Consider the following 23420-nt stretch of genomic DNA (forward strand, 5'->3'; position numbering starts at 1 on the left):
ATCTAAAGTTTTGCTAATGTTTATGACAGTGCTTTGGGCTTCCCCTCTTTTTACTGAGCTAATGAACAAAGGCTTCTTCCAGAAATGATGTCTCTGGTCCTATTCAGAACTGAGATATAAGCACTTCCTTGGCCCAACAGGTGGCCCAATTAACAGTATGTCCCTTAAAGTAAGACATAAGCTAGGTGCTTAACCCCTTCTCTCCCAATGTCCTTTGCTAATATATATGCATACAGTCTCACATGTATATTCCTTCTCTGTCCAGCAGGACCCACTGTTGATGCATTAATTTTAACACTAGCAACTTCACAAACACATTTTGATTTTCAAATGCCATACAGTTCTAATACATTTGTAACATGAGCATCTGTACACATCAGTTTGATATTCAAATGCCATGCAGTTCTAATACATTTGTAACACAAGCATTTGTGCAAATCAGTTTGATATTCCAATGCCATACAGTCCTATTACATTAAATTTAGATGTCTTAATCTATCCTGTGTTAGCGACTCATGGCAGATGAACAATGGATATTACTGGTTATGATATCTGTAGTTATACATAATGTTTGCTGTATATTAAGCTTATAGAGTCTTACATGTACTGTAGTTAAGTCAGATTGCTGGTTTATATGTCTATTGAATTCTTCTTACATCTGTTTGAAGAGGGCAGCGGTACATCTCAGGAATAGATTGCTGAATTCTGTTGAATGCTGTTTATGCTTTCTTAATTAAATGTTAGAAACTCTTATTTAGTCTGCACACTCTGTGAACTAAGACTTATTTAGTGTGCATATTCTGGGAGCTAAAACCTGCTTAGTCTGCACAGTCTGTGATCCAAGACTAATGCACATAGCAAATGTATGATACATTTCTATGGGTTAACTGTAAACTAAATGCTGAGGTTATTCTACTACTTGTATATTGTAACCTGTTTACATGGAATAGTAACTTATGTTTTTTATGAAGTGTAATTGAACTACCTGTCAAGTACTGCATATGCATACTGTGACACTACTGCAGGAGAATTGTAGAAATGAACATTGTAGTACTCTTAATCTGTACTTGAATGACTGTTAACTAAACTGTTGCATTTCTCTTTCTGTATATTAACATATTTATGTCCTATACATTTATTTCAGTCTTGCTGAACCTACAAACTGAATATTTACCATCCGAAAACCCCAATCACAGTCTTCCTTTTACTAGTGGTCGGGAATACAGTGAATTACAATGAATTATAATTAAGAGGAAGCCTGCCAACAATCTGTAGGTCCCTCGCTATTCTCTGTATTCAATCTAAGGGAATACTTATGTACCCAACCTGACAGTTATATGGCTTACTGTAAGAAATACTCTGTTTTGTAAAGCACATATCCTGGGTCAGCAGCTGTAGCTACTTCTCTTCATTTACCCCTGCACACTCCTCTTGTACCAGATCTTAACCTTGTACTTTTCTATCATACCAAAGCTTTATTTTTCCCTCTCCACTTGCTTATTAGTATTACATTATCAAACAGTGTCTACCTTATCCCACAACAGTTTGATACAGTACCAGTGTACGCATATAACAGAATGTAACTGTTACACTAATCTTTCCCTTCCTAAAATCAAGCACAAGCAGTGATTGAAGTGCTGACTGTAACTGGCTGTAAAGGCTAAATCGTGGTGTGGTGTAATCCACCCAAACTGATTAGTGTAGAATAGCTGATAGAATAGCTGATTGCTTCTTCCTGCTGCCACGAGCTGAATCAGCTCTGCCCGCTGCATCCTCACTGTACTTGGGCTCATTCCTCTCCCCTACCGCATATCCCACCCCCATATCCTGCCCTTTATACTTATTAAACAACACCTCCACACTCAACCATCTAATCAGGGCTCTACCCCTCTGTCACACCCACCACTGTTATCATACACTAGTACCTCAGCCCTTACTTCCTACCACCTCCATAGAGCTCACCTACATCAAAACTACCCATCAATACCTCAACCAGGATAACACTATAACACATCCTATCTGCTCCCCTTCTTAATTACCTATCTTAAGATGACAACCCTGTCCTCTACAAATCTTAAAATGCCACACCTGCTTGTCATAACCCTCTTCATTGCTGCATGTATTACCTCTTACCATCAAACCATTAACCCCGTATCACTTAGTCAATCCCCCACTTATCCAACCCCGTCTAAATGTAAGTCATCCACACTAATCATTGCTCCATCAATCTACAATTCCACTAACATAGATATGGCCACATTCAAAGTTCCTAAGTACCAATGCAAAGTCCACATCTCCCTACAATATTACAAATTTGTATCTAAATATCTATTGGCTATTATTCGTATAACATCACAACTCATACTGTGTGGTGACATCCATCCAAACCCTGGCCCCAAAAATGGTTCCACCACCAACACCCAAGTACCAATACATAGAATAAACTCCCACAGAAAACCAACTGACCTCCTAATTCTTATTATTAACATAAGAAGTATACTTCACAAGATAGCAGAACTACATGCTACCATGTCACTATACTCTCCTGATATAGTTCTACTCACAGAGACCTGGCTCAAGCCGCAAATTAAATATACTGAAATACTCCCTATACAGGCTATAACATACTCCGGAAAGACCATATATCTAAGAAGGGTAGGGGTACATCCTACTTTTCAAAAATGACCTTACTATTGAATTCATAGACAATCACCCCCCCCCCCCCATCTTTAATAATGCAGAGACATCATTTGCCAAACTTCAACTTATTTCAAAAAAACAGCTTAACATCACTGGTGCATATACTCCCCCCAGTAATAACACTACTACAGTTGAATCTATTCTCCACTGGGCATCATATACCCTCCCCCCCAAGAAACAGTCATACTGGGTAACTTCAGTATAGACTGGCTATCCATCAACTCACTCTTCCCCACTAACCACATTAACCTCCATGGCTTTACGCAGTTAATCCAGACCTCCACCAGAATAGATAAATCATCCAAAAAAAAAAAAGAGTCCACACTGGATTGGATTCTTACAAATCGTCCATCCTTATCTCACTACACAGGCTCCCTATTAGACACCCTCAGCAACCACTTCCCCACTTTTCTACTGAGGCACCAAATTAAACCAATTAAAACAGCTAACCTCCAACAGATATGTTATACAAAAAATTTCAAAGCCCAATATTTCACATCCACACTAACTCACTGCAACTGGGGTCCTCTCTCAAACCTCCCCCTAGATGAAGCTGTAGATTATTTTAACACTACTTTTCTTGGTATTCTTACCACCCTAACCTGACCCAGAACAGTAAGAACAAAGTCTAGTTACACCCCTTGACTCACTACTTGACAACTCCTAAAGCAAAGAGATAAGGCATGGGACACCTGGTGTCAAAATAGAACAAGCACAAATAGGCAGAAATAACTTGAGCTAAGAAATCTAACCAAAACAGCACATCCCCACCCCCAAATATCGATAATACTCTCTCTAATATTTCCACCCAGTTTAACCAACATTTCACCAATTCCATTCTAAACCTCACTAATACCAATTCACCCACAACATACCCAAATCTTAATGACCCAACAACAGACCAAAATTGCTTCTCCCTACAACCTGTCCCCACCTACACAATTTATAAATATTTGACAAAGCTAAAGACCACAACCCTAGCAGCTGATCAGTTACCAGATGAATACCTCAACATTGCAGCTAAAGCCATCTCATATCCCATCTCCCTATTAATTAATAGATCAATCTCTGAGCAACACATCCCAACCCTTTGGAATAGTTCTCATATTATATCACTTCACAAAGGTGAAAATTCAACTGACCTATCTATCGATCGATCGCCATTCTATCCCCCCCTGTCAAAAATCTTAGAGAAATGTATTCACTCCCAGATTCTAAACCATCTTCTAAATAATAATCTCCTGGCAAACACACAACACTGATTTTGCCCCAATCACAGTACCACTACAGCCCTTATAGGCTTTACTAACATTGTAAATCATCAACAGAACAATGGCAAACTTGCATCCACTATCTTTCTAGATCTGTCCAAGACTTTTGACACAGTCTCACATCCCAAACTCCTTACTGTACTCTCTAAACTCAACCTCAGCAACACCACAGTATCATGGTTCAAGGACTACCTATCCAACCACCAGCAAGCCGTCAAATGGCAAAACTCTCTATCCCAACTTCTTCCAGTAACCATAGGTGTCCCTCAGGGATCCATCCTTGGTCCTCTCCTTTTCAATATATTTACCATTGACCTCCACAAAGCCACCCACCATGCCAGCTTAGCCCAATACTCTGACAACTGCACCCTAATATGCTTTGCCCCCTCTCTCCAACTATTGCAAAAAGATTACCCAAGAAACCTTTTCTGCCATTAAAACATGGTTAGCTGACTCATAACTAATACTCAACCCTAAAAAACACAGCTAATGTTATTTCATCCCAAAAAAGCCATAGACACTATCCCCCCTTAAAAATGATCTCCTCTAACAACATCCACATCTACCCTGTTTCACAGACCAAACCACTAGGAGTTATCATAGAAAACAATATGAACTTTAACAAGCACATAGCACAAACAATAACTAAAACACACAAAAAACTTGGTACCCTTTACAGATGTAAAAACTACCTCACCAACAACAGTAAAGCCATCATTGCTAGAACTCATCTAATTTCTACATTACTCTATGCTTCTCCCATCCTAATTAATCTAAACAAAGGTGGCTTAAACTAACCAACTGCTATAACAAAATTGCAAGGTTTGCCATGAACTCTGCTTTCAAGACCCATCATTGTCTAGCCCTCAGACAATTGTCATGGCTGGAATTACCAAACTTACTTAAGTAAAACCAACTTATAACCACCCACCAAATCCTATACCACCTCAAAAAAAAAAAAACAGCTCTTTAAGGCCTACTAAACCACTATACTAACAACCGTGCTCTAAGATCCACCAATAAAGCTCTCGTTGAAGTAACCAAAAGCAGGAATAGCTCTGGTGACTCCCTCTACTCCAGTGCTATTGCTAAAATATGGAATACCCTTCCTACAGATATCAGGATCTGGGACAGCAAGACCACCTTCAAAAACCATCTTTGGTCACACTTATTTAATTCTTGGTACTATACCTGCACAGGCCCAGGATAACCATATGCCATAACAATTTCTGTACATTAGGCTACACTCCCTCTCTCCTAGCTATCTAAAATCTCCCTTTTTACCCTCCCTCCGCTAACACATCTCCAATTATATCCATATCTGAATACAAAGCCCCCTACATCATCCTTTATAGTTCAAGCTCATACCAGAAAGTACATATCTTTTCTCCTCCTACCTTCTGTATCAGTCTTCCTCAGGTTGATACACAGATTACACCCTGACTAACACCAGTTTTTCTCCCAAAGTCTGCACTGGCACAGCCCCGAATACCTATGCCTGCTCTGGTATCTGTTGGTAATACCTACCTTTTTGGCAATGTAAACTTCTACAAAGCTTACCCTTATCCTTTCAGTTATTCTCCTCTCTTAATTTATGCATGTTGTTGTTTATCATATTGCTTATCTCAACTGCCCTACAAACATTATGTATTGTCAACAGCTATACCAACATTTCTAAATTGTTGAATATATCTATTTTTTATGTAATGCTTACAAGTCTATTGTTTGTATCTTATGGGAGCTTTAAGTCTATTGTTTGTGTCTTTGGAGCTTTTCTCCCTGGGCCTCCACTGAAAATGGGCCTTTAGCCCAGTTGGACTCTCCCAGTAAAAAAATATAAAATAAATAAAATAAATATTTGTAACACAAGCATCTTGTATAAATCAAAGGACATATCACTCTTTTCAGCACTCCATCTGGCTACGCTGGCACTAGCCCATTATCATCACAGCTCCATCCAAAACTAAAGTTACTTAAAGCAAGAACAGGCTTTTGGATTTGAAATATTCTTCTCTGGTTAACAAGTGAGGCTGCTTTTAATTTATAATTACTGGATGTTGACCAAAGAGTCCCCTAAATATTTCCATTTCTCTGATCCTCCTCCTTAACCCCATCCCTCCTTTCATATACCTTATAATAATTGACCATAATCATTAATGTTAGTGGTTTACAGTGGAACACTAGCTTTCAGGCACGGTTTCTGATGGAAACTCCCGACCTCTGCCGACACACACACCTCGGACTTAAGTACTGAACTACCCATAAGGCATATACTAACTTTTAAAAATGATTCAATGGATCCTAAGGAAATAACTGAGTTTTAAATATACTTCCCACCCCTTAGGTAATACACAGATGTTTTTTCACTGGAAATAAGAGTTGAACACACACAAGACTATGTGGCTGTTATTCCAGGATAATACTAGGAACCGCAGTCCCATCAACTTCATGGTTTCCCACAGCCCGCTGGGACCATACACTAATAAATCGCAATTTTTTCAAACAGGTTTCACTTACTCTTGGGTTAACGCTCCCACCAATTTGTTTCTTTTTTATGTTTTGGTGGACATCCCCAGAGACCTGCTCTTGGCTATCCTAACATTCCCCCAATTATTAGTACATCCACACTGGCTGGTCCTAGGGGTCAATGCACCAGCACTTTAGCCATTAAATCGGCGAGACCAAGTTTTGAAATATTTTTTAAAATATTTTTACTAATAATGAACTGACGAATGCAATCATGACCACTGCATTTAGAGCAAACTTCTAAACACTTCTATCCCACCTTCACAGAGATAGACAGTCTAAGGATCGGAGTTAGACAGACTTCTCATGTGAAAGATACCAACATTCTTTTAGTCTCCCTGTTGCAAAAAGGGAACCTCTACACAAAACACAGATTCAATTTCAGAAATGTCATGGTTTTGATGGGGTCCTACACCCACTAACCCAATAATAACCAACTGAGTCATATTAAACCCACATACAAAAGTATTTCATTCCTGGCAGATCTGATGAAGTTTTAATGAAAGGGACACAAAACTTAAATGACTACCTTCCTGCACCTGTCTAAACAAACTTTTAATACTTATGATTCCCTCTGAAGGATTACTTTAAACACCTTGGCTGTGGATACTTGGAAAGGTTTTAACATTTGGGTTGTGTGTGTGTATATAAATATTTACACACACACACACACACACACACACACACACACATATATATATAAATATATATATATATATATGTATATATATATATATATATATATATATATACACATATATATATATATATATATAATTTTTATTTTATTTTTTATTTTTACTTACATTTGTTAACCAGGTGGGGTCCTACTGGGCCAAGGAGCCCATTTTCACCAGAGACCCTAGGAGAAAAGCTTCACATTCAAATAGCATTGTAAAGATTATACAAAATCATAAAATCATAACATTACATAGATATAATAATGCACTTAATACAAAGTTTTGAACATGTAAATTCCAGAAATCCAGAGATAAAAATTAAGTTGTGAGCCACACTGCAGATAATGAAATAACAATGAGTGAAACTGATTGTCAGAGAAGCATCAATGGAGTTGTCAGATGTAACATACTTTAGAATGTACATTGTTTACTGCATAGTAACGCAATTTTAACATGGGCTAGAGCCAGACATAAGGTTGCTTAAAGAGAGGAAAGAGCAGTGTAAAAGGGGGCAATTGATTATCCAGGAGAACAGCAGGAGCAAATCCACCTGGATTTGAGATGTTCTCTAGTTTTGGTTTTAAAGGAAAAGTAGTTGGGAGTGTTTTGAATGTGACAAGGAAGAGAATTCCAGGCCTTAGCTATTTTACTAGAATAGAGACAGTCCCCATGGTAGTTGTGTGACTGGGTTAATTTTAGCATCAGTTTGTTGGAGGATCTAAGGAGCCTTGTATTGACTTGAGGTTCAACTAATGAGGAAAGTGAGGGGCATCGGTTTGGGTTGTGAATGATTTTGTATGTAAGAGTGAGATGGTTTAGTGTTAACAGGTTGGGAAGCTCAAGTCAATTCAGTTTTTGGAGAACAGAGCAGTGATGAGATTTGTGGGGATGGTTGCTGGCAAATTTTGCAATATTATCATAACAGGATGATAGGTTGATTAGGTCAGTTTTGCAGAGGTTTGTAAATATGTGTGAGCAGAAGAGTAAGGTAGATAGAAGTTGGGATCTAGCAGTGGCTAGTCTGGATTGGTTTGTAAGGAAAGATTTTGCATGGTAGAGAGATGCAAGTTTGGCATGGACTTTTTTAATTGACAGGGAAATGTGAACATCAGATTTCAGCTTGTCATCTATAGTTACACCAAGGAGTTTGGTATGGTTTGTGGGTTCATTTGTGGTTCCATTGGTGGAATGAATAGTGAGGGGTGAAGAGTGGTTTCTGGATGGTTTGTTGGTGAAAAACATAAGTTTGGTCTTATTGGGGTTTAGAATGAGCTGGAGGTTGGATAGGTAGGTTTCTGTTTCCTGAAATGCTTTTTGGGTCTTATCTTGTAGTTCTTCAAAGGTTGGGGTGGAGCACATAAAGGATGTATCGTCTGCATATTGCATGATCATAGCAAGTTGAGTTGCTGCATTTATACTATTGGTAAATAGGATAAAAAGGAGGGGGCCGAGTATGGATCCTTGGGGTACACCAGTAGAATCTGGTAGCAGAGGAAAGAGATTTTTCTCCCATTTGGTGGCCTGTTTAAGGTCAGACAGGTAGCTCTTGCACCATGTTAAGTGTGGATGAACTGAGATGGTAGGTGGCAAGTATGTTTAGGAGAAGCTGGGAGACACTGTCAAATGCCTTTGACATGTCAAGGAAGATTGCTGAGACTAGGAGACTATTGTTCATGAGGTAATGAATGGCATCAGTGAATGATATTAAGGCAGTGTTTGTGCTATGCTTTGGCCTAAATTCATGCTGGGAGTGGGATAGAAGGTTGTTGTCTATGAGGTGTTTTGGAGTTGTAAGTGAATACATTTCTCTAGGATTTTAGCTATGGGTGGGAGGATGGCAATGGGATGATAGTTTGTGATTTCCCTGGAGGGGCCACCCCTGTTGAGTGGGATGATATGTGCAACTTTCCAGAGGTGAGGTACATATTGTTCAGAGATAGAGTGATTGATAAGAAGAGATATAGGATAGGTGATAGATGGAGCAGCAATATTTAAGAATTCATTGGGGAGTTGGTCTGCAACTAGGCTGCAAGATTGAAGTTTGCTGAGGAGCTTTTTTATGTAGGAGGTTTGGGCAAGTTTTGAAAGAGTTGATGGTGTTAGAGGCAGAGGGGGGGATTGAGAGAGGTAGGTTTTGGTAGTTATTTAGGAGGGAGGTGATAGAGTTAATAAAGTGAGAGTTGAATTGGGATGCTGTGGATTCAGAGGTGTTGGATGTGGAGAGAGTGGGGGTAGAGATTTTACCTGGATTAAGGAGGTAGTTAATAGTTTGCCAGAATTCGTGAGGGTTGTGAAGGTGCCTTATTTGAGAAGTATGGAAGTAGTTCTTTTGTAATTTTTTTATACAGTTCTTTGTTTGATTCCTTAGCTGCTGATATATGGTTCGACCATTTATGCCTTTTGTGGATTGTTATATGGCCTTAGCTCTATCTCTTTGTTTGATGAGAAGTTTAGTGTCATGGGAAAGCCAAGGTAGTTGTTTGGATTTGATTTGTATTTTTCTTATGGGGCCAGAGTATTTAGTAGTTCAAGGAATTTGTTAATAAATTATTCAACTGCAAGGTCCAGGTTAAGAGTTCGTAATGGTGACTAATCACATTGCTGTAGGAGTAGGTTGAAAGTATCAGGTGAACATTTTTTCTTGCATCAGGTGTATATAATGGGAGAAATAGATTGGGTTTGTATTCTTTTTTTTTAGTAAATAAGTGGGGGAGTGATTACTAAGGCTGACTAGAAGACAGCCTCTTTGGTCGTTTGGGTTAGGTTTGCTGGCCAATATTCAATCAAGTAGAGATTCTTTTTGAGAGTGTTTGTACAAGTGGGACAGTTTATGATTTGAGTATAACTGCATATATTGATAAAATTAGAAGAGCAGTTGGAAGAGCAGGTAAGCCAGTCAAGATTAAAATCACCTAGGATAATGGTTTCTTGACTGAAAGTGTTGGAGGACCAGGAGAGGAAATGTTCAATGTTGGGAAGGTTCTTACCTGGGGATAGGTAGCTAGCCATGATAATTATGGCTTTGTGTGTGTTAATATGTAGACGTGATATGAGTAATTATGTGTTAGGGATGTCTGGTGGGGTTATGTTTAGTTTTTCTACCTTAAGGGAGTCTTTAAACATTATAGCTAAGTCACCACCTCTTTTGTTTAGACTGTCTTGCCTTATTATGTTATAATTCTGTGGAGTAATTTCACTGTCCTTGATATGTGGTTTTAGCCAGGTTTCAGTTAACATGGCTATGTCACGAGAGTAGGTGGCTAAGATAGCATGGAATTCTGTGATCTTATTTACTAGGCTTCTGAGATTAAAATTGTTGATTAGCAAGTCAGATTTGAAAAATGACTGATAGGGGGGTTTGTATGTTAGTAGTAAGGATGTTGTAGTTTGTGAAGTTTAGGGTAGGGTTGAGGAGGTGTCTTTGTGTTTTGTGTCACAGCTAGGGCCAGGGTTAGGATGGATATCTGTAAGAAGTTTTATATGAGTTAGGGAGTGTAGCAGTATGTGTGCTACTTTGGGTTTTATGAGGTGATAACTGAAAGTGGGGACAGATGGGTAGGTGGCTTTTAAATGACTGAGATGGAAGATAAGAGAGTAAGAAAAGGAATAAAGCTGTGGGCTGATTTGACTGTATAATGTGGTTAAAGGTATGGGGTAGTTGCTTGACAGGGTCAGGGAGCTACTGTACTGGATGCTATGACTGTGGAGGTTAGTAAAGGTATAGGCTAGGTAGAGAAGTCCTGATAGTATGGTGCAGTAAAGAAAGGTGTGGTAATAATGCATGGTTGGGGGAGGTTATAGACCTAAGGTGGGAGGCAAAGAGGTAGAGTATGCTATGGTGGGCAGCAGTGGGAGGATAATGAGAGCTTTGATAGTTATAATGAGTTGTTGAGTAGACGTGGGTAGGACTGGTTAGGTGGGTAGGGGATGATTGGGGAGAGGTGATTTGTTAATTAGGTAGAGGGTGTGGTTCCGGAAAAAGTATAAAATCAGTGAAAGAAGGGGTGGGTGGGAATGGTGAAGGGTAGGGGAGCAGAGTGAGCCCAAGCGAAGTGAAGGGAAATGGAACTGGTTGGGCCAGAATAGCAATCTCGCACAATCAGAAAAAAACAATCAGAGCGGTAAGGGAATTGTGTTAAAATTTTACTTCTTTCTCTTTATGTTTGATTATATTTACTTTGAATTGTAATAGTTAAAAGCAAAAAGGTTTAGAAAAAGATATGGGTATGTGGGATAGCCCCAACAGACCAGAAATTAGGATTTAAGTTGTCCGTGAAATAATGTAGCAAAGGCAGTGGGTTTTAGATTGGTGGGCTATTGGTTTCTTGCTGCCGCGACTCCCATGGAGTGCCAAAAGATGCAGAGGTAGGTGAAGCAATTTCCAAATAACAAAGGACAGTACGAATTAAAAATTGCAGTTATTTCATACTAAAAACCTTGTCTGTGCAGATATAAAATGATAATGGGCAGATTTATTTCTTGGCTTGGTGATATTAGCACCTGGAGAGAAATTGCACTGTTAAAAAACCTTTGTTGCAGGGAAGATCAAGGCAGTCATTTACATGCAGGACAAAACAAGGTGCACTATAAGGAGAAATAGAACATAACTAAACAGGAGTTTGAAAGTATATATCTACATATACAAACACACACACATGCACATTCAAAATCTGATTAAATTCCATCAACTATCTATAGCCCACAACACTTTTTACAAACCTTCCAAAACTCATATTCTATCCACACTCATCACTCCCTATAAAAACCTGAAATCCTTAAGGTCTTCTCAGAGACTTCTAGTACATACCACTAAACCAAACAACAAGGCAGGTGACTCCCTCTTTTCTAATATTGTTGGAAAAGCCTGGAATCTCCTCCCCAGTGAACTCTCCTCACTCCCCTCAGTATCATGCTTCAAAAACAAATTGAAAGTGTTCCTCAGAACACAGTGGTTATGCCCCTGTACTAAGCCTGATTAGTTATGTATCTCTTAATACTTTGCTCTTCCTACCCCTTCTACTCATTAACTGTAATTCCTTCCTTATTAACCATAATACTATCTCCCTCTAGAACATCTTGATTGTACTAGCATGCTATGTTATGCCTGTATTCTACACTTCTGTATTTACTGTGATAACCTGTAATATGCATTGTAAATATGATTTTTTTTTGTTTAATGTTTCCTTATTTGTTATTTTGTTATCTTGTTAATTTCATTGTTCTATCTTGGAGATTATCTCCCCAGGCCTCTACTGAAAATGGACATGTATCCAGTTAGACTAGCCCGGTCAACAATGTAAAATAAATAATAAATAAATAAATACACACACACACACACACACACACATATATATATATATATATATATATATATATATATATACACACACACACACACACACACACACACACACACACACACACACACACACACACACACACATACATACATATACTGGATACAGTTTAATGGAATCTAAGAACTATGTTGGCTTGGTTGGATGACACAAAATGGAAATATATTTGATACGTTTTAAATATATATTTAAATATAATTGTTAAACATATTTTTAAATGGTTTAAAATCTGTTTTTATTGTTTGTATAAGCAACATATTCTCTTCATTTAACCCACACTCAGGCACACAATTTTAGGCCCACTATGACACCGGGGCAGTCAAATAAAGCTTAACCCTCTGCCTACACACCCCTGTGATGTTAAGGAAGGTACCTAGCTTGTGTTCACCTACTAAAACTATAATAAATATCCCTGGTAAAACCACTGCTACTCAGTCATCTAAGCAGTGCTCATCTTCCAATAAAGGATTTTCTATTCGAATGGAACTGAGTTCTTGTTTTTCTTTTCAATTGAACTGAAGGACCACTGAGTTACCTCCCACAGGTGCCTTGAACCATTAGAAAACAGAAACAAGAATCACCCAATGGCCATGAGAGAAAGAAGCACATTTCAACATAGGGAATTTCCCCCTGAAGCATATTGTCTAATAATGGTGACTGGATACCAGTTTTTAGTTTTTATTGCCATTGTGACCCTTGAGTTACAGAGCATTTATACCTACCCCTAAATGGATGAATGTTTAGTCCAGGCTCAGTCAATGAAACAACTCTAGAAGGATTCAAGAATTATAATTCCTCTTCTGAATTTCATGAGACTTATAGTCAGCAAGAAGTTGTACCTCAACTATTCTCAGCAGAAAGCTTTTCTGGAACTTCTAATGAATAAAGTTCAAGCAAAATGTTGCACTACCCAAGAAGGGATAAAAGACAATATCATTCTGTTTTAGCTCAAACTAGATTAACTTACTTTTTGTAGCAAATGTCAGAGAGTAGTATGACATTTCAGAATACTTGGCAACCTATGAGGAAAATTAAAGGTTAGGCATGAAATTTTAGTGATCTTCAGTCACACATTCCTTGGACACTATGAATCCTCTGATTCCTCCTATTTTCAAGAACTTGGGGTGATGGGTAGCATTAGCCCAAATGAACACAGATAAGTCTTTTTATTTCAGTTTTGGCTTCAACAAAAGATGCTTCATATTTGTGTTGGAGGACACACCTAGAGACATGGATAATGCAATGCCATCAGTTTGCTACTCAGTAGAAGTTACAAAAGGCTGTCAAAATTGTCCAAGAAAAGACATTTTTTGTCACAGACAATACCAAAGTCACTCAACTATATTAACACACAGGGAGGAATACTATCCTAAAAGGTGAGCAGGATGGCTGTGCAACTATAGCAGCTATTACTTTCATTCATTCAGTTGACAGTTTTCCACTTTTAATTTCTCCAAGTCTTTTGGGTTTCTAATACCATGATGGAAATGGACCCCATTCCTAATTATTGGTATGATTAAAGTTTGTGAGCCAAAAGTGCTCTTTGTAGCACCCACAATGTGCCCAGAATTGACTCCTCCTGCAATTCATATGGAGTTACATGCATTAGTAGTATATCTAAATACAACTGCAAATTCTTTTCTGTATGACCCATTGCTCCTGTTATTATTGGAACTGGGTATTCTTCCACAGTGACCTCATTTCTGGTTGCAAATCCTGGTATTTTATGACTTTGTGTCTCTCTGTACATAAGACACTGTAATCACTGAGTGTAGCAATTTCAGTGATCAATGCTACTTTTGTCTTTTCATGGACTACTATATCTGGTTTTCTCGCATCTGTTTTTTGAACTGTTGGTAATGGGGGATTCCATGCAATGTAATCTTCCTCATTCTCTATAATACTTTGTGACTCATGTTTCCAATGCTTCTAAGCTACTTCAGTATTATAATGCTTACTCAATACTTAATGCAATGATCTTGCCACATTATTATTACTTTATACAGGCTCTCTGCTCTTAGTGTATCACACCCAGCAACAGATGTGCGTCTGTTTCCAAATCTGTTTTACAGAACCTGCATTTGTCTTTTTCTCCCACATGCTTAATGGAGTTTGTAAACCAATGTGTATGTAGTCTGCTGTACTGAGCTGCCAATATTACCCTTTCATCTTTTGGTTTAAATTCACCTCCCCTTAACCATTTCTGCATCAGATCCTGATCAACATGAAGTTTTTCCAGTAGGATGAGTACCTGTTAAGTACTGGAAACATGAGCCACAAAGCATTAGTGAAAATGATGAAATTTATATCATATGGGATCACCCATTACAAACGGATCAAAAACAGATGCAAGAAAGCACACACACACACACACACACACACACACACACACACACACACACACACACACACACACACACACACACACACACACACAAACAACCTATCAGCGCTGATAATGTTACTAAATCAGTTTCCGGTCTGGTCACATAGACAGAATCTTGAGTGCTGCTCACACCTTAAAGTACATAGGCTAAAGGTAACTAGATGTCATACTCATATGTTCTAGTGCTTCATATACAGTTATGCACAGATGTAATATTCAGGGAAGGAAATTTTGAATACAGTGTTTTGGCTAAGCTTGAACTGGTCTGCAGACTGATTGCCTAATATGTACCTATGAACCTATAAACCAAATTTCACATGAAAAATCTTTTCAGAAAAATGTATACTGTGTCATGCTGTGTTATAGAACAAAATTCCTACCTTACTTAGGACTCGGCAGATAAACCTTATCCATTGTCATATTCCAAAAATGTTTAGCTGTGTAAGTTAATATTTAATTATACTATAAGTAATGGTGGGCAACACAGAAGTAGGCCTGAGTAAATGGACTATCAAAAAATGGTAGTGCAGAAGATGCATGTGGCACGTCTTTGAATTTGGAGAGCAGCACACTTAGTTGGTCTGGCAGTTAGCATAAAGGATTAAGGCTATAAACTGTTAGTGAGCTGATTCCCTTAGTCTATGGTTTGATTCTATCAGCCTCCTTATGCCTATTGTGTACAATTCTGAGCAAGTAACTTAAACAGATATTGTTTTTATGTAGTTGGGAAACTGGGATAGATTTCTAAATAGTGTCCTGGCCTGCATGCCTAGTAACTACTTATAAGCAAACAAAATCATAACTCAGTATGTGCTAGTAAGATGCTGTGTGCCCTGAGCCTTCAGATGCACAAATACTGTGGGACAAGACTGACTACAGCCACTACAGCCAGCAAATATCGAGAAAAATGCGGCACAGCAAGCATTGTGACCATGCCTGTTTTTAGGGAGATGTGATAACTGCATAAACTATAAGGGTATTTTACAAGACAAATTTGCAATCAGATTCATAAGTTCACATGCATTTACTAGACTACTGATCAGTGAGGATCTTAAGAAGTCTAGCGTTACGTTGTCATGGTAGCTTATATCACTTACATTTTGTGTTAGAATAACCCAGAAGTAGGCAGAACAAAGGTATGTTGTCACTATCTGTGAGGGGCATACATGCTAAACCAGGGATGAATTTATGTTTTTTCATCCATTCATCTAAATTATGCTTAAAGAGAGTTAGAGAAGTACTTTGTTTTATTTGGCGTGAAAGATGGTTTAATTTAAGTGGTATTCTCTAATACATACCTATCCCCTCCAACATATTCTATTTATGTTGCAAAGGAGATTGAGATCCTTCAAGCAGGTGTTCACACTATCACTGGAGTTGCAAATGGGTAGTAGGTTTGACACGATAGGGTAGGTAGAGACAGTATAAGGGAGGGAGAGGTTGCCTTTTGGCAGACTGTATGATTCCGAGGAGGAGGACAAGAATAAGATGACCTGCATAGTTTTTATAGTTTAAGCACCTGATTTTTCTAGTGAAACAGCATTGCAGTCATTACAATTCTGACAAGTGTTTGGACAGGTACATATCAAAATGAGCATTATATTCAATGATCAGCCTAATGATAGTGGAATATGTGGACTAATTACATCTCTGGACCTGGATGCTATACTTTTACATATAAGCTGTGTGATGAAAAAGGGCTTCCTTACAATATTGGATATGTACTCTTCAAAGGGCAGTTCGTTGTTCACACAGGCTCCCAAATCCCTGTCTATATGATCAACATTCAAGGGTGACTGAAAGTGTGATAGTTACAAAGGAAGTCATGCTTGCTCAAGGATGCAATTATACCTTTCTTTGCATTTCGTTTTAGTCCAAGGTTTTGACATGAGCTATTAGTTTGCAAAAAGGCCATCTTGCAGACTTTACGATGGCACCAAGTTTACAGTCATTTGCAAACTTGGTCAGCCATAAACCCTTAACATTTGCTTTGGCCTCTAAGAAATACATGCCAAAGGAGTAACCCAAGGGCTGAATCTTGGGGTACACCACTAATGATAGGTATTTTGGAGGTGGTAGAGCCAGCTACCCTAATTACCTGTGTTCTATTTGTGACCCATTTTGTTATCCAATGAGTTAAATACAGATTTACATGTAGCTGGGAGAGTTTATCTAAGATATCTGAGTGTGAGATTGTGTTGAATGTCTTTGTGAAGTCTAGAAATGCAGTGTGTATTTATTTGCCCAAAACCACAACACAATTTAGTGGGGTTTTTGTATAGTTCACAGAAGCATTAAATTGTACTGTTGCAGTCTTTTGCTGGAGTCCCGAGTGTTTTGTTTGTATTTATTTGCCCTCATATATTGCTTTAGTAACCTTCTCAAGGAAATCAACCTGGTTAAGTAGGCAGGATCGGCCCTTGATGGATCTGAGCTGGCTTGGGTTGAGGGTTTGTAGGTTACTATGCTCTTATTTATTAATTCCATAATGATCCCTTCCACAGCCTTACAGATAAAGCTGGTCAAACTTATGGATGTGAAATTACCTGAGTTTGTTGATGTTCAGCCTTTATTCAGAGGGGTGACTGTTGCACTCCTCCATTCATCCAGCATGAAATCTGCTTGGGGACTGATATTGATTAGCCTCTGTAGAGAATCTGACAAGTCATATTTTAGACAGACCATTAGGCAGCCCGGTATGTTATCCAGCCCCACAGAAGTAGTGTTCAGTTTACTTGAAACATTATTGTCATCACAATAACTGACACTCATGTAATGGTGGGAGAAAGTTTGATTAAACAGGAAAATAAAAAATAAAAAAACTGTAAGAAGCCCAAGTTTCATGAAAATATTGCAGTCTGTCACTTTTTCCATCTTACCTATTTAAAGCACACAGCCCAGACTGACATTTTGCATAAGCTTGCTTTTGACTGTTGTAAATGAAAATTAGTATTAAAGCTTCTAACCTGATGCACCACAGTCCAGTGTAAATTTGGACCCATAACCATCAGTTTTGGGTTGTGAATCTTGAACATAAATAGTCTTCATTCCTTTGCTGCTGGTATCAGCACAGCTTGACTGAGGTGTCCCTTTTTGTAAGACATTCTTCTCAAAGTAACCAAGATTCGTGACGTTTCCAGCTGGGCTATACTGGCCAACAACAAAAAATAGCCCTTTACCATCTGTTGCTTTTCCAACGCCTACTTCAGTGGAGTCTTTCCAGACAACCTGAGTGAAGTGTCCTGTCAAAATAGAAAATAAACATGTTTAAAAAGTGACCATTTGATTTGTTTTAGAGAAAAAAGTAAGGTAGAGTTTATATGTTTCTAACTTAGCATGCTTAGGCACCATGCTCTCCCCACAGAAAGATAACCCCTTTCTAGCTGCTAATGACATTCACTTCTCCCATTTACCACCACAATCTGCACCAGGCACTATAATATCAATGGCTTCCCAAAGTTTCCTCCTAAAATGTCCCCATAACACAGACAATGCTCAGTTCTTCCCAGTAAGAACCAATTCTAGAAAGCTTCTGACTGATCTATCTTCGTTAGCCAGTTCAGACAGTACTTTGAACCACAACGACTGCTACTGCAGTGGGAATCCACTTTTTATTCTAAGCGACAATCATATAATCATGATTCTTATTACAAAGGCTCATTAGATTATGGATCAAGAATCAGTGGATGCAACAGAATCTGTAGAATCCGTCACTATAGTTTAATCTTATAATGTTTAACATTGCTGTAAATGGCATTCCAGTTTATTAAAGTAACCTAGAAATATACTTCTGGCCTATGTCTGAAAGAGGATCACTCTACAACAACTAACATTCTGAAACCCAAACAGCACTGTACTGAAAGAGGAAAAGCAGAAATTACACATAAAAAATCTCTAAAGGAAATACTCATTTAAAATAAGTTTTTGAAGGATTTAAGAGAAATGGATAGATGTTTTCATATGTGGGGAAAAGAGAGACTAAAATGTGTACAAAATATAAATTGCCTAAAGATTACAAAACAGTAATTCAAATCATACAGAAAACTTGAAATGACCTAACACAATATCAGAATATGCAGACTTTGCAGTTAAAGCCAACAACAAACAAAATATTACCAGAGGAAAAAGAGGAAATAAAGAAACGTATAAAATGCCAACACGAAACAAGATGACTAGAAACAGCAACAACAAAAAAATCAAGAAAAAATGATCAGTAATGAAGCAATTTAGAAAAGGAAACCAAAAAATGAAAAGTCTAAGATTTAGTGCACCAATATTAATTACCTTTTGCAATGCATACTTGTGTTTAAATAAGCTGTTCTGATGAACGTTATCTCCTTTACTGCTATTATTAACTGCCTGACACCACATATCTTCAGTACTTCTCTCTCTTTTACTTTCATGATTGCATTTCCTGCACATGTTCAACCCCCTTTCCCTTATATACTCATAAATCAACTATTTTAACTTTGCACCCTGGACATATTTTTACAAACTTGCTGATTTTGTCTAATAGAGTATTATGATCAGGCTTCTGAATATAACCAAATTATTTTATGTTTGAGAAATGATGTCAAGAAATTAATGAAGAGAGTGTAGCACAGCAAAGTTCAAAAGGGAAACACTGACATCCATTTCCAGAGTGCATAACAACTTGGTTATGATTACAGAACTCCAGTCATAATTCTTTGCAGTGCATGGAGCATACCTGCTACATGTACTACAAGTTAAAGAGAAAGAGATTGAGAGAGAAAGGTGTAGAAAAACCAAGTGCTTTCCAACTATGAAAACTGTTACACAATAGGTGCTGCCACGTCTTTGCAACACATTGTGCTTTAGCTTCTCCAATCTACTACAAGACAGGAAAAAACAAAGCAAGCAGGTAGAAGCATGAAGGGTTTACAGCTTTGAAAGCCTCACTGACAGTGACTGGAAGAGAAATATATATTTTACTGTAACAACCTTAAAAGGTGTAATGCACTGTGTTCTGTCATATATGCGAAGGAAATAAGGTAGCCTGATATTTATTAGAGATTTTGAATTGGTTTCATCTTTCAGCCAGTGATCTATGGTGGCCACTGTTGATGCTCTAGCATCAAACTACACAGTAAACATCCTGAAATATGCTTAAACTTTATTGTACCTACATTACCACAGATGTCATCCATATAAACAGACATTTAATGTTGGTAAAGGTCATATGGTATGGACATTTAGCATGGTATCAGATTGAATCTATTTTTTTTCTTCAAATGGATTTTTTTAGCAAAATTATTTTTGGAAATGGGTATCCAGCTAGTTCATTGGAAAAAAATCAATCAAGAAGTTTTACAAGGAACAGGGGACATATTTGCTCCAATTTTAAAACGTGGTTTAATTAAACCCAGGCATGTTTCAATCAGTCCTTTTGAGTAGTATTTGATTATTACCTATTCTGGTAGCATGTCTAAAACCAGGAATATAATCTCTTCCCATGGGGTGTACTCACCCACTTTTGATTACATAAAACAAATTATAGGCACTCTGCTAGACTTACTTTTAAAAGAGGTAGGAACATCAAAAATAAATTAGAGAGGTTTAACTACTGATGTTAGCTCAACAAGTACCACTAAATGCAGCAAGTACGACTAAAAGTAGCATGTGTAATCAATGTGGTATATTAACATTACAACACAAAATAAAATTATATGATTGATTATTGACATCACTAAACTTCCTAAAACAAATTGTGGGACAAAAACAGTTGTCTCACTCTTTGCTCTTTATGTAATACTTTTTTTTGGAAAAACTGTGGGAAAATTTAAGATGACCTATATGCTTTAAGAACTGCTAATATTACCAATGCATTGCCAAACCATACCACCAATTGTTCCAAGTTTCGAATGTTTACATTCTTGGTTTTAGAAAAAATATATATTTGGCACATTAATGGGGAATAGGGAGAGCTACTTAGAGCTTAGGGAACTGTGGTGGCAAGTTAAGCTTCAAGCTTATGTCTTCCCAGGGTTAAATAATGCTATAAATATCAAGCATTTATACAGGTCTCTATGATTAATTATTGGCATTTACTTAGACGTTTTTATACTACAAGGAGTTGATTTATTATAATTTTTTACGTATCTTCACATTGTTGTGATTTTTATTTTTAATCCTATTCTATGTCTTTGGGCATCATCATTATTGTCATCATCCCCCCTTTTTGCATATAGTCCACATGGGGTTGGGGTGTCATGTTAATTGTAGCCTCCTGCCTTGTCGACACTCATGCCTGACTGTCACAGATCTACTCTCACACAATCCATCCACCTCTTTGCTGGATGCCCTCGTTTCCTCTTACCTTCTTCCTGCCTGTCTCAAATCTTCTTCAGATTGTCTTCTTCTTTTTTGCACATGTGCCCAAACCTCCATAATATGTTCTCTTTGATCTTGTCTGCAATTGGAGCTACTTTGGCTTCTGTTGTGTCCTCATTTCTTCTTTGGTCTTACAGTGTGCATCCCACCACCCATCTCAGGTACATTTCCATCACCTCTAGTTTTCTTATCTTCTCTGCCTTTACTGCCCAGGCTTTTGTACCACACAGTAGCACTGGTTGTCCCACATTTTGTACACCTTACATTTCAGCTTCTGTGGCATTCTTCTGTCATACACCACACCTGAAACATTGTGCTAGTTGGCTGCTGCTCCTCTGATTCTAGCTTTGGCCTCTTCATTAAAGTTTTCCTTCTCCTCAACCACCCCTACCAGATACTTTAAGCTATTTACCTGGAATCTTCCCTTCTACCTCAGTTCTCAGCTTCTTCTGATTTTCCCAATTTGCTGCCATTACCACTTCCTTATCTGTACTTAGTTTCATCCCATGTGCCTTCAGTTTTGCATTCCAGTCACCTATCCTTTGCAGAGTTTTTGCACAGAGTCTGCTGTAATGCCACATCCTCTGCCTACAGCAAGTTTGTTGATGTGTCTGCTCCGACCTGCTTGCTAATGTAGTCCATCACCAGTATGAGCAGCAGTGGGCTCAGAGCTGAACTCTGGTGTGCACCCACTCCCTCTAGGAATCCCTCTGGGACACTGAACACTGCTCTTACTTGGAGTCATTAAATCCCTGTACATAGCCTGAACTAATTCTACCAATGTGTCTGGGACTTCGAACCACCTACAGCTCTGTCCAAATCAGCTTTCTTGGGGCATTGGCATATGCCTTCTCCATCTCCAAGTCCAGGAATACCCAAATTGGCCTCTTTCCCTATCTCTAGCTTCTTCTCAACTCTCTCTCATTGCAAACATTGGGACAGTTGTGTTGCATCATGATCTGAATCCAAACTGCTCATCACCCATTTTACTTTTACTTTCTCTCTGCATATCTATTTATCAATCCAGAACTTACGTGAAATGTAAAATGTGACAGGAGTTTGATACTTCTGTATTGCCCATAGTTGTGGATGTTCTCTTTGTTCTTGTACACTACTGGCATGAGAGTGCTCATTCTCCAGTCATCTGGGATACTCCTTTCTCTCCACACAGCTACGAGTACACTCAGGAGCCATTTCTTTCCTATCTCACCCAGTAACTTTATCATATCCACTGTGACCTCATCTGAGCCTGCTGATTTCCCTGACTTCAGTTTCCTTAGTTCTTTTCTCACTTCTTCTATGGTGGGGTGCTCCTCTTCTTTCAACATAAGCTGTGTCTGGGGTAGTACAACTTCTGAGGCATTTTCCTCATTCAGAAGCTGTTGGAAGTACTCTTTCCATCTGCCTTTGATGTCCTTGTCGTCTGGTGAGCAGGTTGCGGCTGTCACCCCTTATAAAGGGTGCCTATCTTCTTTATCTTTCCATCTTTGTCTTGCAGCCTGATATAGCTTCTTTGTGCCACTTACTGAGTCACATTCCAGAAGCTGGTAGAGTGCCTCCAATCTTTGTTAGCCAACCAGTATTCCTTCCTAGTCTGGTCTGTATTTTCTATCTCCCACTTTTTCCTGCAATCATTCTTTCTTTTGATGACTTCCTGGACTTCTGCATTCCACAACCAGCTTTCTTTATGTACCTTATTTCCATACCTGGCTTGGCCACATACCTGTTCTGTAGTCCTCGAACATGCTATTTAAAGGTGCCGTCATTCTTCTTCCACTTCACCTCTTCTTGGGGTGCTAAGCCTTTGAGTAATTCCTAAAACTGTTGTACTTTCTCTCCAGTCAACATCCAGGTTTTCAGCCTGGTTTCTGTTGACTTTAGAGCCCTCTTTGGCCATTGCTTGCAGCTGATTGTAGCAACCAGTGGTTTATGCTGTGGGCTGACTGTTTCACTGGGGATGGCTTTGCAATCACTGATTCTGCACCAGTGCCCTTTTCTTACTAGGAAGAAGTCCACCTGAGTTGCATGCTGGACACTCTTGCATGTGATCTTGTGACTCTCTCTCTCTCTTTCTGAACCATGTGCTGGCTACTATCAAGCCATTTGCCAGACAAAAGTCTAGAATGGCCTCTCCTTCTTTATTCCTGTT

At 38.5% G+C, this 23420-nt stretch overlaps 1 protein-coding gene across 3 annotated transcripts in view; it reads right to left on the bottom strand.

Annotated features, from left to right (window-relative positions):
* The window catches only part of LOC122790830, a 754878-nt gene that overhangs the window by 201990 nt on the left and 529468 nt on the right, over window positions 1-23420 (bottom strand). For all 3 annotated transcript variants that reach the window (XM_044058466.1, XM_044058465.1, XM_044058467.1), the window contains one exon: window positions 17887-18162. In XM_044058466.1, coding sequence (XP_043914401.1) covers window positions 17887-18162 — 276 coding nt within the window. The remainder of the gene's footprint in view (window positions 1-17886; window positions 18163-23420) is intronic.

This window comes from Protopterus annectens, chromosome 16.part0, assembly GCF_019279795.1.
Source record: "Protopterus annectens isolate FY-2018-M chromosome 16.part0, PAN1.0, whole genome shotgun sequence".
Classification (NCBI taxonomy): Eukaryota; Metazoa; Chordata; order Ceratodontiformes; family Protopteridae; genus Protopterus; species Protopterus annectens.